General features: G+C 43.7%; 1 protein-coding gene across 1 annotated transcript in view; it reads right to left on the bottom strand.

Moving 5' to 3' along the window:
* The window catches only part of LRIG3 (leucine rich repeats and immunoglobulin like domains 3), a 51,617-nt gene extending 36,939 nt beyond the window's left edge, over positions 1–14,678 (bottom strand). The window contains exons 1-3 of the mRNA XM_027967500.3: positions 14,171–14,678; positions 8,074–8,145; positions 7,705–7,779 (exon numbers count right to left, since the gene is read on the bottom strand). Coding sequence (XP_027823301.1) covers positions 7,705–7,779; positions 8,074–8,145; positions 14,171–14,406 — 383 coding nt within the window. The 5' untranslated portion in view covers positions 14,407–14,678. The remainder of the gene's footprint in view (positions 1–7,704; positions 7,780–8,073; positions 8,146–14,170) is intronic.
* Positions 14,679–16,054: the final 1,376 nt, after the last annotated feature.

Raw genomic sequence — 16,054 nt, 5'->3', positions numbered from 1 at the left:
CTGGACAGCAGAGCCCAAGTGTTTCTTTGTTCTCCAGCATTAAGAACACAGAGCTTCCTCAGAAGCTCAGAGGTAAAGAATCCACCTGCCAATGCAGGAGACACAGGTTTCACCCCTGGGTCAGGAAGATCCCCTCGAGAAGGAAATGGCAACCCACTCCAGTCTTCTTGCCTAGAAAATCCCATGGACAGAGGATCTTGGTAGGCTAGAGTCCATGGGGTCACAAAGAGTCAGACACGACTGACCCATTAAACAATGCAGCACATTGGAGTGCTCTGAATCCCTCTTACAGTTATGTAAACCTTCAGGCTGGGAATATTGTTCATTTATTAATTGTAGTTGAGGGTAGTCTTGGTTTAGCCATTAAGTCATGTCCAACTCTTGTGACACCACGGACTATAGCCTGCCAGGCTTCTCTGTCCATGGGTTTTCCCAGGCAAGAATACTAGAGTGGTTGCCATTTCCTCCTCCAGGGGATCTTCCCAACCCAGTGTCAGACCTGGATCTACTGCATTGCAGGAAAATTCTTTCCCAACTGAGCCACCAGGGAGGCCTTTATTTGAGTGCTGATTTTTTTTAAAAAAACTATTTGAAGAGAGCAAAAGTTTTCCTCATCCCAAATGCCAAGCTCTCTCTCCCTCCCTCATTTATTGCCTGCAGGATAATGTTTCTAAATTCTTCCTTCCTCCTGTGACCCTCCTGTTTTAGACTCCACGGCGCACGGGCCCCCTCCCCACTCCCCAGTGCACTCTGACTGTATCAGCAGCAGCTGTGGCCGCTCACGCTGTCCTGAGTCCTTTCATGTACAACCTGACATTTGATGCTTCACCGGAACCACACAAGGTGGACTGGCAGACATCTACACTGCTCCTCCCGATAAACAAAGCAGAGTTCATTAGCTCTGCTTCAGGTCAGGTGGGTCATTAGCATGAGTCAAAGGAAACCTGGGGGCCCCATTCCTCGCTCACAGCTCTACTTCTACACAAGAGCTCTCTCGTCCACTGAGACGTTTAATCAGAACCTCCTATGTGGCAGAGAACGGACGAGGCTGCTGAGGGAACAGACGTGAGTCCTACCCTGGGTGAGACGGAGGACAAATGGCAAGGAGAACCACACAGACTGCACTGGTGGGAGTTTCCTATCTGAAGAAAGAAAGATCATCACCATTCTCCAAAGTCTACAAGAACAACTGTTCATGCCACAGGAACTGCTAAGACTCCCTATTACCCTGGATTATTGTCTGTAGCATATAAATCTGACCAGACCTCTGAGAGAAGGTGGGACTCTCATGACTTCCTGAATCCCAAAGCATCTCCCATGCAGGAGGACATGTGATGAGATGGTACCACATCTCAGGCAGCATCAGGTTCTGAAGCCCATGGCAGGGTGGAGGGGGTGGGTGTGTCGGTGGGGGGGGGGGGGAATCATCTATGATTGATATACCCCTGAACCCTTATCCAAGTGATCCAACCCAGCCCACAAAAACATATGCTCATGCATGTGCGTGCCAACTCGCTTTGGTCACATCCAACTCTTTGTGACCTGATGGACTGTAGCCTGTCAGGCTCCCCTGTACATTTCATTTATTCAAGAATACTGGATTCTCCAGACAAGAATACTGGAGTAGGTTGCCATGGCCTTCTCCAGGGGATCTTCCTGACCCAGATATTGAACCTGTGTCTCTTACATCTCCTGCATTGGCAAGCAGGTCCTAGCATCACCACCGTGTGCTCAGTTGCGTTCAACTCTTTATGACCCCAAGGACTGCAGCCTGCAAGGCTCCTCTGTCCATGGAATCTTCCAGGCAAGAATATTGGAATGGATTGCCATTTCCTACTCCAGGGGATCATCCCAATCCAGGGATCAAACTCCCTTCTCCTGTGTCTCCTACGTTGCAGGTGGATTCTTCACCACTGAGCCACTGGGGAAGCCCCTGAACCCTTGAAACACTAGCAAAGGTATTTTTATGCAGACACGTATCCTGTGTCTCAATAATTCCTATAGGGCCAGTTTTCCCTTTGGTGTTTGAATAGATCAATTTTGTGTTTTGTGGTTTTGTATTCTGAATTTTTACTTCAAGCCATGATGAAATAGTTCATTCACATGCATTTCAGGCCCAACAGGCTAGAAAACATCTCTATTTCTGAAGACCAAAGTCATCCTCCATGGGCTGAGACAGACAAACTGAGAAAGACAAACAGAAAGGGAGCTTTTATCTACTGCACACTTTCATTTCACACACACTCCAGGACATGTGATCACCACTTAAGATTGGTGAGTTGAATCCTTTGGCTACTTAAATTCTCTTGTTTTTCTTTCCTTTAATCATTATTATTGTGGTTGTTATCATTTATTTTATTCACTGCCAAGCATGCATAACTGACCGTCAGTAAGATACAGGTACTCTTTATCTCCACTGTATATTTTTAGCCTTTGCTATGGACTAAGTCTCTAGGAGATTTGTTTGAATACTACTAAGTATAGGTGCTGTTCCATAAATGCTCCCTAATTCAATTCATATATTAATTAAACACTGATTGTATGCCATGGGGGATTCCCAGGTGGCACTAGTGGTAAAGAACCTGCCTGCCTATGCAGAAAACATGAGAGAGGCAGATTCGGTCCCGAGGTTGGAAAGATCCTCTGGAGGAGGGCATGGCAACCCACTCCAGGATTCTTGCCTGGAGAATCCCCATGGACAGGAGCCTGGCAGGCTCCAGTCCACAGGGTCGCAAAGAGTCGGACACTACGGAAGCGACTGAGCGTGCATGTGTGCATGTATGTATGTATGTATGCCATAAAACCTGCATTAAGCGCTAGGAAAAATAAGAGTCAACCCCAGAGGCGTCATGATAGAGGAGGAAAATAAGACAAAGTCATTTTATGGCCATGTCACAGGTGAATATACAAGGCAAGAAGGGACTGGAACAGGACAGGGGAGGCTTAAGGACAGGGCCCCTTCCTCCCCCCACATACCACTCAGGACACTTCTCATGACTCCCTCCCTCACCTGCAGGCTCTGAACCAAGTGTTACCTTCCCACTGAGCCGCTCCCTTCAATCCCATTTAAAACTGTAAACCCCCCCTCCTTGTCTACCATACACACTCCTTTACATCCTCTCTCCCCAGCACTTAGCATCTTCTGACCACATCTTCCACTTATTTTATCTCCTTTCTCTTTCCCTGAGCAGGTCAGCCCCAAGATGGCACAACTTCTAATTTGTTCAGTGTTGAACCTCCATCTTCGAACAGCACCGGGCACAGAGCAGGTCTTGGAAATCTTCAGAAATCAGCCTTCCCGACCACCCTAAAGGGCAGCTGACCTAGCTCTCGATCCCTCTGCCCTTTCTTTTTCTTCACAGCCGTTATCGAAGAACTGAAGTTATCTTTTAAAGTTTGTTTACTAATTTTCTCTCATCCCTCCACTTGGATGGAAGCTTCACGATAAGAGGAAGTTTTTCTGCTTTGTTCCCTGCACACTAAACAGAAGCTGGCACCATTTGTTTCTTCCATAAATTCTGGCTGAATGAATGACGTCATCCCCATGCCTGTGGCTCATTTCCACTGAGCACTCAGTCCATGGTAGGCCGGTTTCACTGTATTCTCTCCCCCAGTCTTCACAACAATCCAATGAGGTGGGCACTATTATTCTCCTCATTTTACAGAGTAGGAAGTGCAGACTGTACCCTGCCCAAGGTTGCAAACCGGCAAAGAAAAGAGCTGGTAATTAACTGTAAGCCATTCACCTTGCGTTTTGCTTCCAAGCGCTGTTCTGCTGAACTGATGGCAGCTGCACTGCAGGAGAACGGCGCCGCCATCGCTCCGGGGCAGCTGTAGTGGCTGCTTCATCATCGGGCTCCTTTAAGCCCCTCTCCTGGCCACTGCCATTCTCCACACTAGAGTCTGAGTGATGTCTTCCAACGGCAAAACCGATCATCTCACTTTTCTTTAAATCTCTTCAATGGCAGTCCATCATCCATAGATCACACATGTTGAGGTCCCACTGGCAAAGTGATCCATATTTATGATAACCTCCCTAGAAGGATGATACTGTCATCTCTGGGAAAATGACAGGTTATGAAGAAAAGGATGGACTTCAGAGAAATGATCCACTTTTGAGATGATAATGAGAAAAGGCTTGTTTGGTCATGATAAGCTGACTCTATCAGTAATTCAGAAGTATTTATGTAATAGCAGAGTCTCAGCAAGGTAGAAGTCTTAAATGGATCTACTTGGGCCCCACCAAAAAGCATTAATCTGGGTACATCTTTGACATTCCTTGACTTAAATCTTTTCAGGTCTTAAGATACCAGGCAAAACATCTGCATTTTGGACAGTATCATATAAACCATCAATCAAGATAAGACCCAACTAGCTCTACTGAATGACCAATAAGGCCTCTTTGGTTCAACAGTAATGCTACATAACTTACAGATTCAAATCTGCCCTAACTCAGGCCACAGGTTTCAAAAATGTCCAATGTGCGACTTCCCGGGCAGCCCAGTGGTTAAGACTGCCGCAACTTCTAGTGCAAGGGGCCTGGGTTTGATCTCTGATAGGCGAACTAATAAGATCTCCCATGGCTGCTCCCTCCAAAAAGAGAAAAACAAAAACGTCCAATGCTTGGACAGCTTATGCCACATGACAAGAAGCCAGAACTATTACATCTGATAAAATCACCTTGCTTATGCCAGGTCAACAGTTTTAGTACAGAATATGCTCATTCCGAAAATTTATTCCATTTCTTCCCTTAAAATATACCATCCTGCCATGTGTGGCTAGGAAATGAGGAGAAGTAAACACAGAACACAAACCACATTTTGCTCCTAGCATGTCAGACTTCTGAACTAGTGCTTTGTGGGATTCAGAGGAAAGCAAGCCTACTCAGGTCTCTGACATCCTGAAAGTTCGCTAATATGGTGATGAGCTTTGCTAGAGGGGAAGCTCAATGCTCATTCGCCCATCATCCCAAGATGCTGGCATTTTACCAGGCTTCCTTGACATTACCAGAACTGGTCCCTGGCTGAAACCATCTCTGGCCAAGGGCTGACAGTTGACCCAATATTAGCTGCTGGCTCTTGCGTCTGAGAGAAGAGGAGGGTCTTACCAGGCACAGTCTCCCCTGCATCTAACCTCCCCAGCTAGGAGGAGCCCCCACCACACAGAGCAGCAAGTGTATGGGCACAGACATTAAACCTCAGGCTCAGGCTTCCCTGGTGGTCCAGTGGTTAAAAATCTGCCTGCCAATGCAGGAGACATGGTTCAATTCCTGGTCAGTGAAGATCCCACGTGCCATGGGGCAACTAAGGCCACGTGCCATAACTAATGAAGTCTGAACACTCTAGAGCTCGAAGCCACCACAAGGAGAAGCCTGAGCACCACAATGAGAGGGTAGTCCCCGCTCCCTGCAATTAGACAAAGCCCATGTGCAGCAGCAGAGACCGAGTGAAGCCCAAAAATAAATAAATAAAAATTAAAAAAATCTTATGCTCAAGACTACAATTGAGTTTTTTTTTTAACACATCTTCAAATTATTTAACTTGTACAAATTACCCAGAAAAATGTCTTCCCTCACAAAATGTTTCTTTAAAAATCTGAACAGAAGTCAAACAGTTTGGGGACCTACTGAAAAGATATGGGATTTAATGGTGATGCCATAGCAAATTTCCAATCTGAGCCACATTATGCAGTTTAACAATTTTCTTTTTTTGAAATTTCAGAAATGTATTTAAGTACTGACTTTCAGCTCTGGTTATTTTTCAAGTGCATCTATATAAACTGAAACAGTCTACCCTATGCCAGACAGAAATTAACAGTGCTTTAGAAACAATGACTGTGTATTACAAAAAAAAAAAAAGCCTACAGAAGAAAACAAAACATTTATAGAGGGGAACAGCCAGGAAAGTAAATTTTTCAAGACACTTCATAAGTATAAAAACAATTTTTACTATGCACATTGAATTAGCAGGCCCATGAGGTAAATTACTCTTTACAGAGTCTATGTAATCTAGGTAATAAACAGGATCTACCATTTTATTGGAGGAACAAAGCAACCCCTGGTTAGATGCACTACAACAAATTAAGGGAAAAGAAAGTGAGATTATTCAAATTCAGGAAAGATTACTCAGCATTCACTCAGGTGAAAGGCAAACAAAACAGAGAAGAGCTCAAATATTGAAGGTTTCTAATTTTCCAGATGTCATTTCAGTTTTCTAATTACAAAATTATAGCTTTAAAATGTAAAACCACCGGGTTATTTACTTCTGATAGAACTTTCTAATTTCCTTACAAGTTCTTTCGCTTTCAACTCTATACCATGCCCAAATGAATACTGTTTTTTCCTCAACCCACCCAGATTCTAAAACCCCACTGCAGACCCTCTCAACCATGAAGCATGCAAGGACCCTCAAGACCCTTTCAACATGCTGACAGGATCTGCCAATACACAGGGCAAGGACAGCGGGGCAAAGAAGTGTCATTCCCTGGGGTTTAAATAGGCCCCCTTGGTCAAATGAGAACAGCGAAAGATATTAAAGACACCAAAAGCAGTGCTCCATTCAGACTCCAACATTTTAAGCAGTTGGGAAAGACAAAACAGGTATGTACGCTAGCATAAAAATCTTTCTTTAAATTCAGTGTTTATTTGTCAAATACCAACTTTTTTTTTTATTCCTTTCTGTTTCTGATCTTTGGAAAAACCACATCAGTATCAAATGTCACTCAGTTCTTATTCAAACAGAGGAAAGCAGACACAGCGGCTGCACCCGTGACTTAGCTGACCTGGGCTCTCAGTAAAAACAAACCTCTATAAATCACCAGATGTAAGCAATTGGGTAGTGATCACTTTAATTAATTGAACAGCTTTCCTGAAATTTACTGTATAATTTCAACCCTCCCAACACCTTGCCCAGATGCAACTAACAATGGTGTTTTTTTCCCTTAAGTTGTTTAAAGAAGGAAAACATTTTTAACTTCAGTGGCTTAAATGTATTTTTAAATTAATCAAGATGGATGTGGTAAACTACTTCATTTCAGAAATCAAACCATGCTCCTTCGAAATGACTTTAAAGGCTGAAAGTCAAAATTATTCTAAAACATCTCCAATGTGTAAGTATAAACACATCATGACCTAATAATACAGAAAAATGTAACACAATTTTAATCTTATCTGAAAACTCAGATATGCAAAAAGACATGCAATGATACTTCTAACTTAATCACCTATTGAATTTTAACTGTATAAAGTGGATAGTTTGATTTGATGTTTCTCAACTTGATTTCCACTGCAGGTGCCACACTTAAAAGAGGACACCCCAATGCTTTCAACTCCATTTCTCCTCCCCAAATAGCTTATTCTCCACAGAACTATATAATGCTGGATCTATAGATCCCATGCCAAATATTGAGCGATACCAGAGTTTAAGTCCTAGACTACCATAATCAAGCACACATCTCTGGCGTGTGAAGGTGGCTTCTCTGAATCTTGGAGGTCACAGCAGCGAAGGATAGCAATGTATAAAGCATCCTTGCTACAATGATGCTCAAAATTTAGGAGTGAGAGAAAGAGAGAGAGGGGCTGGGAAACAAGTTAACCAGTTTAAAGGAAGCATATTGTGCTTGTAAGATCTGTAGTCTAGCCCATATGAAACTGCTCGCCACGGTCCATGCAAACATACATGTGAAATCCTTCTAATATCCACTTACAAGGAGAGAAGTGTAATGTTTGCTGTAACTGGTCCTAAATTTGGAATGGTCTCCAGTTCATTGTTGTTCAGTTTCCTATAAATGCCAAAGAGAGAGAGAGAGAAAGAGAAGCTGATTACACAATCTGTATTCCGTAAAGGTGAAAACATTATAAATTCATTGAAAGATCCCTCTCCCAAGTTAAAGGTTTTAAATATTGGGTTGACCAAAAAGTTCACTCCAGTTTTTCTGTAAGATGGTATGGAAAAACCTGAATGAACTTTTTGGTCAACCCAATAATTATTGTAACCCAAATACTCTTTACAATCAAATACTGTGATGGGTAATATATTTGATTCAAACCTCAAAACAGGAAAGAGCTGAACTCACACTTCTCGAAGGCTGTGAAGGTGGCTCAAGGAACTTGCCTTGATGAAAGACAATCTGTTGTGACTTAAGTCCCTGTTGGGGGGGCGGGGGAGGGGAACAAAAATAAAATTGTAAGTAGTTTCCAAAAATCACTAACAGTGCTTAATGATGTGCAAGACAGAGTGGATTTATGAACTCTCTCTCTCTCAACACCAGCTACAACATGAGAAATAATTGGTCTATCCTGTGCATAAACTAAAGGGCAAAATCCAAAATACAAACTCTGAGGACAAAATTGGTTTAGGAGACTGGCAGATTCAAATGCTCCAAGCCCGCAAATGTTTTAGGAGATGGTTTTTGGCCCAGGGTGAACAGATCTTTGTGAACTGGTTGTTTTGCCTCACCCTCCCCACCCCCTGCCATCTCCTCACTTCCAACTTGATATGATGAAGTCATAGCTTATGAAAAGTGGCTAATTAGGCAGGTTGCTGAAACTAAAATGTCTAAAGAAACCTTTTTATTATCGTAAAACTAAGTATCAAAGTCCTTATTACAGTCAAAGTAAAAATTGCTTTTCATACATGTTTCCCTGGTTTTAGACACCGAGTTATTTAAAGTACTGGGGTGTGAGAGTGTGTTGAGAGGGTAGGAAACAAACCAACTTCTGTGTGTGTATGTGTGTGTGCATGTATTGCGAGGGTAAAAACAACCCAACCTTTGCTTTCCTGAATTTCCCCAAATCTAAATATCTCAATATAATGTGTAATTTAAAGCACATCAACCACCTAACACAGTTAAGCAGACTGTTCAGTTCAGTTGCTCAGTCATGGCCGACTCTTTGCGACCCCATGAATCGCAGCACACCAGGCCTCCCTGTCCATCACCATCTCCTGGAGTTCACTCAGACTCACGTCCATCGAGTCAGTGATGCCATCCAGCCATCTCATCTTCGGTTGTCCCCTTCTCCTCCTGCCCCCAATCCCTCCCAGCATCATCAGAACCCGTGATCAGGTTTCTTTTCAATCATTAAAATAAAACTGCTTCTAACTCAGAGATTCCTTATAACTTAGTAACATTTCTACAGGACATCAGTATTTAAAAGAAAGCAAAACCAAACTCCTAAATGTTCAGTGTTCTAGGACAGGCCATCAGCTCAGCATTCAAGAGTCAAAGTGTGAAACAAAATCTGGCAAAATACTTACTTGGTAACACTGACTATGTGCCTTCAAACTGGTCTAAAGAAAATGACAGGGCTGAACATCTACTGAAGGCCAGCCTGACAAACAGGATGGGCGAAAGCTCTCCCACTGAAATATGTGTATCCAATCCTACCAGATTAATTTTTTCAGTGTTTAAAAGTGAAGATTTTTAAATAACCCAAGTTAGAGATAACCAAACTTGACTGGAGAAGAGCAAGAACCATGCGCTATATACATAAGTATGCCACTCCCCCTGCCTGTCCCCTGCCAAAAACAAAAAAGGGGGGCAGAGAAATCACATTCAGAGAAGCCCAGTGTTACTCTGTGTACATTCATTAACAATTAGAAATCAGAGATCCTTTTTCAGTCTTTGCATTTTTTGTTTTGAGAATAAACCTGGATCTATTTCACCTAAAAGGAAAAAAAGAGTAATTTTTTTTGCAAAGGTTTTATTTGAAACATGTTTGCCCAAAGACCTACCGGACAGTAACAGACATGAGTAGATTCGTTCTGGTAGAGTTATAACATGAAGGAAAAAAAAAAAAACCTGGCACAGTCTTTAAACTATAAAAGTCCTGCAATTACAACCACTGCCGTGCATGCTCCCCACGCTGGAGCCAGACACTTTCCCTCACAGCCCAGCTCGAGTCCATCTGGAGTTCATCAAGGAAACCGTGAGTCCAACAACTCACATTCGGATTCAGACAAAAACCTGTGTGCTTTTAGCACCACAGACAGTCACAGATTTCCCACGGGCTTTAAAAAAAACAACCAAGGAAAAGAGGCCTTCACCTGGGAGGTAGCCTGAATCAACAGAAAGGCTCATTTGGACTCACTTAACTAAAGAACGTTGCACTCAGCCTATTGGGCTGCATCCCTATTGTTCAGAGGAAAGGGGGCACCCATCTGGCATTTCCAGCTCACACAGGTGATTTCCTTTCTAATGAGAAAAAAACAAAAATTCCACTCTTTCATTTTTCTCAGGGCCACGCTGTGAGAAAACTAAAAGTTAAAAAAAGATGGAAGGCTTCAACTTTTTTCCTCCTCCTCACCAGTAGTGGGATGAAATCTCCAACAAAAGACCTTTAAAATGAGAGACTGTCTTCAGAGAACACATGCTGGGGACCCCTCATTTCTGATCCATAAGCAGGAGCAGGCAGCCTGAAACAGTTCAGTTACTGCAACACACTTCCATTCCTGAGTTTTGTGTACTATTAAAACCACAGTATATGTGGGAGAGAAAAAGAAGTGACTGAAGTGACTCTTACTGCTAATAAATACTTGAAGCCTTGAAACTTTTAATGCACTTAAATTTAGGTTTCATACAGTTTGTTTCAGAAATGATCCAAGGATGTCACATTTTTGTAAATCTTCCCTTGTATTGTTTTTTATGGCTAGATCACTAAAAATACCACTAAAAACAGATTCAACTTATAAAACGTCAATGTTTTCTGAAATCCCGTTACAGTCAGTAAGGCAGGCAGATTCTTTGTTTTTAGAGTTCCAGTAATGAACATCCTCCCCAGGAAACCTTTTCTAAAAAAACTTTTTGTAATGAGGTTAATAAATGGGAAAGGTGGTGAGGCAGAGAGGTGTTAACTATTTACCCAAAACTCAGCTGCCCAAACACCTGAAAACCAAACTCTACACAGGAGAGAGAAGTCTCTCTTCTTGCATATTAGAAAGCAGGTAAATATATATGAAAATAATTCATTTACAACATTTGGTCCCAGCACTCATTTTCTTCCTTTTAGCATTTGGAAATCTGACTTCCAAGTCAAATTTTAAAATGCAAATCCGGCACAGCTTCTTAATCAACCCCACTGGGGCCTGTAGAGCTGCTAATTCAGCAGAAATCTGGAAAGCTGAAAAACAAAAAGCCAGGGCTGTAGCTGTTTTAAGACACTGATCCAAAGTGACTCATAAATCAGCCAGCTATGTTCAAGTTTTCGTCTGGAAAATACAGAAAAACAGCTGTGAAAACCAGAAGGACTATTACCCCCCAACCCCAGCCCCAGTTCTGGTACGGACCAGAGGATTTATAACAGGCAGACACTAAAGAAGTCACACCAGCAAAGTACCTTCCAGACTTTTTTTTTTTTTTGGCCTGAGCTCAGCTAACCCAAACCTTTCTGTTGTGATAAGACAAATAATTCTGAAATTCCAGTGAGGTTTTAAAACTACTTGAAGCTCTTACTGACAACTGGGCAAGTTTTCCCTCCCTTGCCTAAGTAAACATATTCTAACTAGCCCTCCTCTTTGGGTTCAGAACTCCTTGCAAGCACACAGTCTAGATGTAAACTCAAGTCTGCCTTTAAAGAGAGTTGTAAGGGATGCTTCAAATAGTGACCGTTTTAAGAGCCACTTTCATTAAAGTATTAGAAGTTCCTTTGTTTTTAAAAAGAGAACTGTGATATTATTATTTTACAGCTCAAACAATTCAACTTTTCACCCATGGGATTCTTATGCCCCTAAATCACAAGTGAATAAAGTGGAAAAAATACATACACACATGTGTATTAAAGAGATTACATTTTTAACTTGCCAATTGAACAAATGAAACAAAAGCTATGCACCAAACTTTTTCTGAAGAACGCTCTCATGAAATATTTCTAAGGCAAACTGACTTTCTTAATTACCTGAGGAAAAGGAAGTTAAGATGTGGGGAAGAACATGCATTTTGTTACGTATTTCTAAAGTCGGGGCCAGTCTACCGAAAAGCTTTTCTAATTAAGTAAAATTTAAGCAGCAGCTATCTTATGCCTCCTGTTCCAAACACCAAATAACAGAGAAGTTAAAGCTCAATTCTATGCATTTTTCTGCTCATTTCAAAGGTGGAGAGAGGAGACCTCTAGAGCTTTAGGCACAAAGAAAAGAAACATTTACAATAAAGAACCTGGACCACATGGTTTGGTGACAACTACAAAGTTGGTTAAAAGTCACACATGTACAAGAATGACAGAGCTGTCCAGTGAGTGATCAGGGTGGGGCTTCCGACAACAGACCTAGCGCTTATTTGCACAAGTGGAACTTATTTTCACATACATTCAAGGAATGTGGACTTGTATTGAGACAATTTACTGCTGGCGGAAATGTTATTAAAGATTGTGCTAACCAAATAAACTGTAATTTGTTTTTAGTGTGCCACCAAATTATCTGGAAAACAAAATCCTAATTAGGTCAACTACTTTTAAGACAATGTTTAAATAGGTATCAAGCCCCTTTTGGTTTAACTCAACTTCTAATCAAGAGCACTACAGTTTTTTTTTTAAGATGTCCAATTTTTTAAAAAGACATTCACACAAAAATATATTGCACGCCGGCATGATCCGGCAGGTCACTGAACTCGGGAAACGACTGAAAGTTAGAGCACGTGAATGATCTGAGCCCTTCTAAACACACCCCAGGAAGCACTATGTTCATTCTTCCTCAACCCTCTATTATTTATAAGTGTTCACCTCCAGTCATTCAAATGTTCAGCTCCACATGTTGTCAATAGAGCCATTCACATCTCATGAATAAGGCAGCATGACCTCCACAAGAGGCAATTGAACAGAATTAGCCACAACTAATTGAAAGTCTCCCTGTTTTAGGTTAAAGTCCTTATCTCCTTCTTCAATTGTAATAAAAACTACTAAACAAGACATCCCACGATAAGAGATTACATACCAATCTAAAACTCTAAACTTTTTTTAAAAATTAAGGCACATCAACACAAAGCATATGCTTTCCCATAGTTGACAATTCTATATTTCACAAAAAAAGACTTCGGTGAGCATAGAGATTTAAAAACACAGTTTTTTAAACAACCTGTCCAAACTTTCTACCACTACTATTTGGAATGTTAGGATAGTTGATAAGTTTCAAAAGTTTCAAATCTCCACTACTACTCTGTTAGGCCCAAATCTGAGTGTTAACAATGGACTGCACTTTTGCTTTTTTTCAACAGGACAGCTACTTAAAAAGAAAGAAAGAAATACAAGTTTTGACTGTTAACATTTTGCGCCAGTCCCCCAATTTTAACAAAACGAGGGCTCGGAGAGAACAAGGAGACGACATTTGGAAAAAATTAGCCTTTCCAACTAAACGACATTTTCTTCCTTGTTCTTTCACGCAGTTGGCAGTGATTTCAGGGTTTTCAGACTTCATACCTAGCATCCAAAAACTTGCATAACAGCACCCAGCGCTCTCTCCTAAACCGCCTGGTCGCGCTGAGAAGCCACAGAAATCACGCCTTCGGTTCTGAAAAAACTCTAGTTCCTTCCCTTCCATATCTACTGCTCAGTCTTGCCAACTTCTTACCGGAATGGGGATGTACTACAGTTTGGTCGGAGAGGGGAATTTATGTAATTTACTAACGCGAAATTAAGCGAGGGTAAAGAACAACAAAATGATGTCTACCATTGCTTGGTTAAGGGCCATAACTGTTGAAAGGGCTTCCCAAACGAAAGAGCGCGATCGATTACTAGTGTTGGGAAGGCAAAAGGTGACTTAAACCTGTCAGAAACTATAGTGGAGCCGCAGGATCATACTCGTAAAGTGAGAACAGAGAAATCAGGGCGGCCGAAGGGTGTCAGCTCTCCCGCCCCGGACTGGCAAGGCGCGCATCTGAGCCCCCTAGGCGAGCTCCGCGCAGGACGCAGATTCTGCCCGCGGGAGTTGTCAGTGGCTCGTCCCGTGGCCCAAGGGCGGCCGGGTGGGGCAGGCCAGGGCCCACCTGCGCGGTCCGCCAAGCGCCGGGGGATGGAGAGGGACTGAGGCCCGGTCAGCTCCTTTTCCATCCCCGCCGGGCGCCGCTCGAGGCCTGGGCCGAGAGGAGGTGCCCCGGAAAAAGCTGCTGCGCGCCTAGCATCCTGGCCCCTAGCCTGCAGTCCCGAAACTCAAGCGGTTCCCCCTCCGCCCGTTGGAAGAATACTTACAGCCGAGCGATCCAGGACGGAAGCGGCTCGGGAAGGCGCGCCAGCCGCTGGCGACTGCAGTCCAGGAGGTCCCCGAGGCAGCGACACGGAGCCGGACACTGGTGCTCAGCGCCGACCCCAGAAGGCGGCCCCAGCGCCTCGAGGCCGCCGCCCTTGGCCGGGCCCGCGTGCCCCAGCACCTCGCACAGCAGCAGCCCCAGCGCCGCCGCGAGCGCGCGGAGCCTTGGCGCGCCCATAGTGGTCCCGCAGCTTCTCGCTCGGCCCGGTCTCCGCAGGCGGTGGGCACTCGGGGTCCGGCACCAACTTCCAGCCGGGAGTGGACGTCGGCGCTTGGGGCCGCGTGCGCGCGCCCCCCTCTCGCGCTCGCAGGTAAGCCCCTTTTTTCTCAGTCCAGACAGCAGAGCTCTTTCGTGCCCCGGGGCAGCGACAGGGAAACCGAAAACAACGGCCAGCTGTGGCAGAGTTGCAGTGGGAGCAGCGTCCGCGCGCCGAAGCCCTTCTTGCCCGCAAAAGAAACTTTTTCGCCTCCTCCTTTCAGCGGAGCGCCAAGTCCCCGTGCGCCGCAGCCGAGGGGCGGTGCTGCCCGGACCCGCGCGCGCCCATTGGCCAGCCCGGCCTGTAGCCCTCGCGGCCACGTGACAATAACAAGGTTCCCGCCCCCGGCCGGAGCGCGGGAGAAAGTGGAGCTGAGATTGTAGGAAATTCGGAGTTATATTTTCCAGCCTCTCGGGCTACAAGTCTCCACTACGTCCTGGGAAACATATATCAAATGGTGCTGAAGAGAAAAAAGGAGTGAGCAAACAAGTGAGCACATTTTAGGCCAGCTTTCGGAGTAGGAGGTATTTCGGGGCACTTCAGGGGAGCAAAGTTAAGTTCTATTATTAGCAGACCTTGCATTCCAAATTTTAAAAAGAAGTATAAATTATCTTACTATTCACACAGGAAACAATGGTTTAAATAAAAGTACTGTTTTGTTCTTTTTTAATCTTAAACACTGGTTGGGTTTTTTCCCATATGTCAGCTCCAATAGTAAAACGAATTATACAATGTAAAAATCATGGTATTAGAAACGGTATACTGAGTTACATACAAATAGCCAGCCTTACTGCATTGGATAGAGCTGGGCGGAAAGTGTGGGGAATGACCTCGTATACCGCAGTGGCAATCATAGATTGCATGCAATAAGTAAAAAAATAAGAGTAGTCACCATAATGTTTTAAAGCCAAATGAAAACAAGGGACCTTGGAGGAAAAATTAATATATGCACCATGGTTCACCTGTGCCTTGAGTGATGACAAATTATAATTGAAAATGCTCCCAGGCTAGAAGTAGTACTTGCCTGTTCTCTCTGCTGGGGGACAATTCAGGCCTACAGGACGTATATTGAAGTCTGTACTTTGACTTACCCTTGCAGGTGACTGCGGCCACAGGAAATGATGGAGACCTCAGAGACCAAATGGGAATGCCCTCCTCCTCTGGGTGAGGAGATACACCCATGGAAAGTAACTAACTTCTTTGTAGCAACAACTGAAAACACACTTTAAACTTTCAGGAATTCCCTGGCAGTCCAGTGGTTATGACACCATGGGCTTCCACTGCAGGGGGCACAGGTTTGATCCCAAGTCAGGGAACTAAAATCCTGCAAGCTGTGTGGCCATGGTCAAAAAATAATAAAGTACCACCAAATCAGCAGTGAGTTCACCATGTGGACATCCCTGGCAATGCAGTGGTTGACTCCACATTTTCAATGCAGGGAGGCAGGCATCAGACTGATCCCTCGTCAGGGAAATAATATCCCACCTGCTGTTTGATACAATCAAAAGCTAAAGAATGAAAAAAACCCAAAAAACCGTTCACCTCCACACACTGTTTCTTGAGTGTCAT

The sequence above is a fragment of the Ovis aries genome, chromosome 3 (genome assembly GCF_016772045.2).
Source record: "Ovis aries strain OAR_USU_Benz2616 breed Rambouillet chromosome 3, ARS-UI_Ramb_v3.0, whole genome shotgun sequence".
In the NCBI taxonomy this organism is placed as follows: domain Eukaryota; kingdom Metazoa; phylum Chordata; class Mammalia; order Artiodactyla; family Bovidae; genus Ovis; species Ovis aries.
The sequence above is the reverse complement of the archived record's forward strand: the minus strand, read 5'-3'. Positions and strand labels throughout refer to the sequence as shown.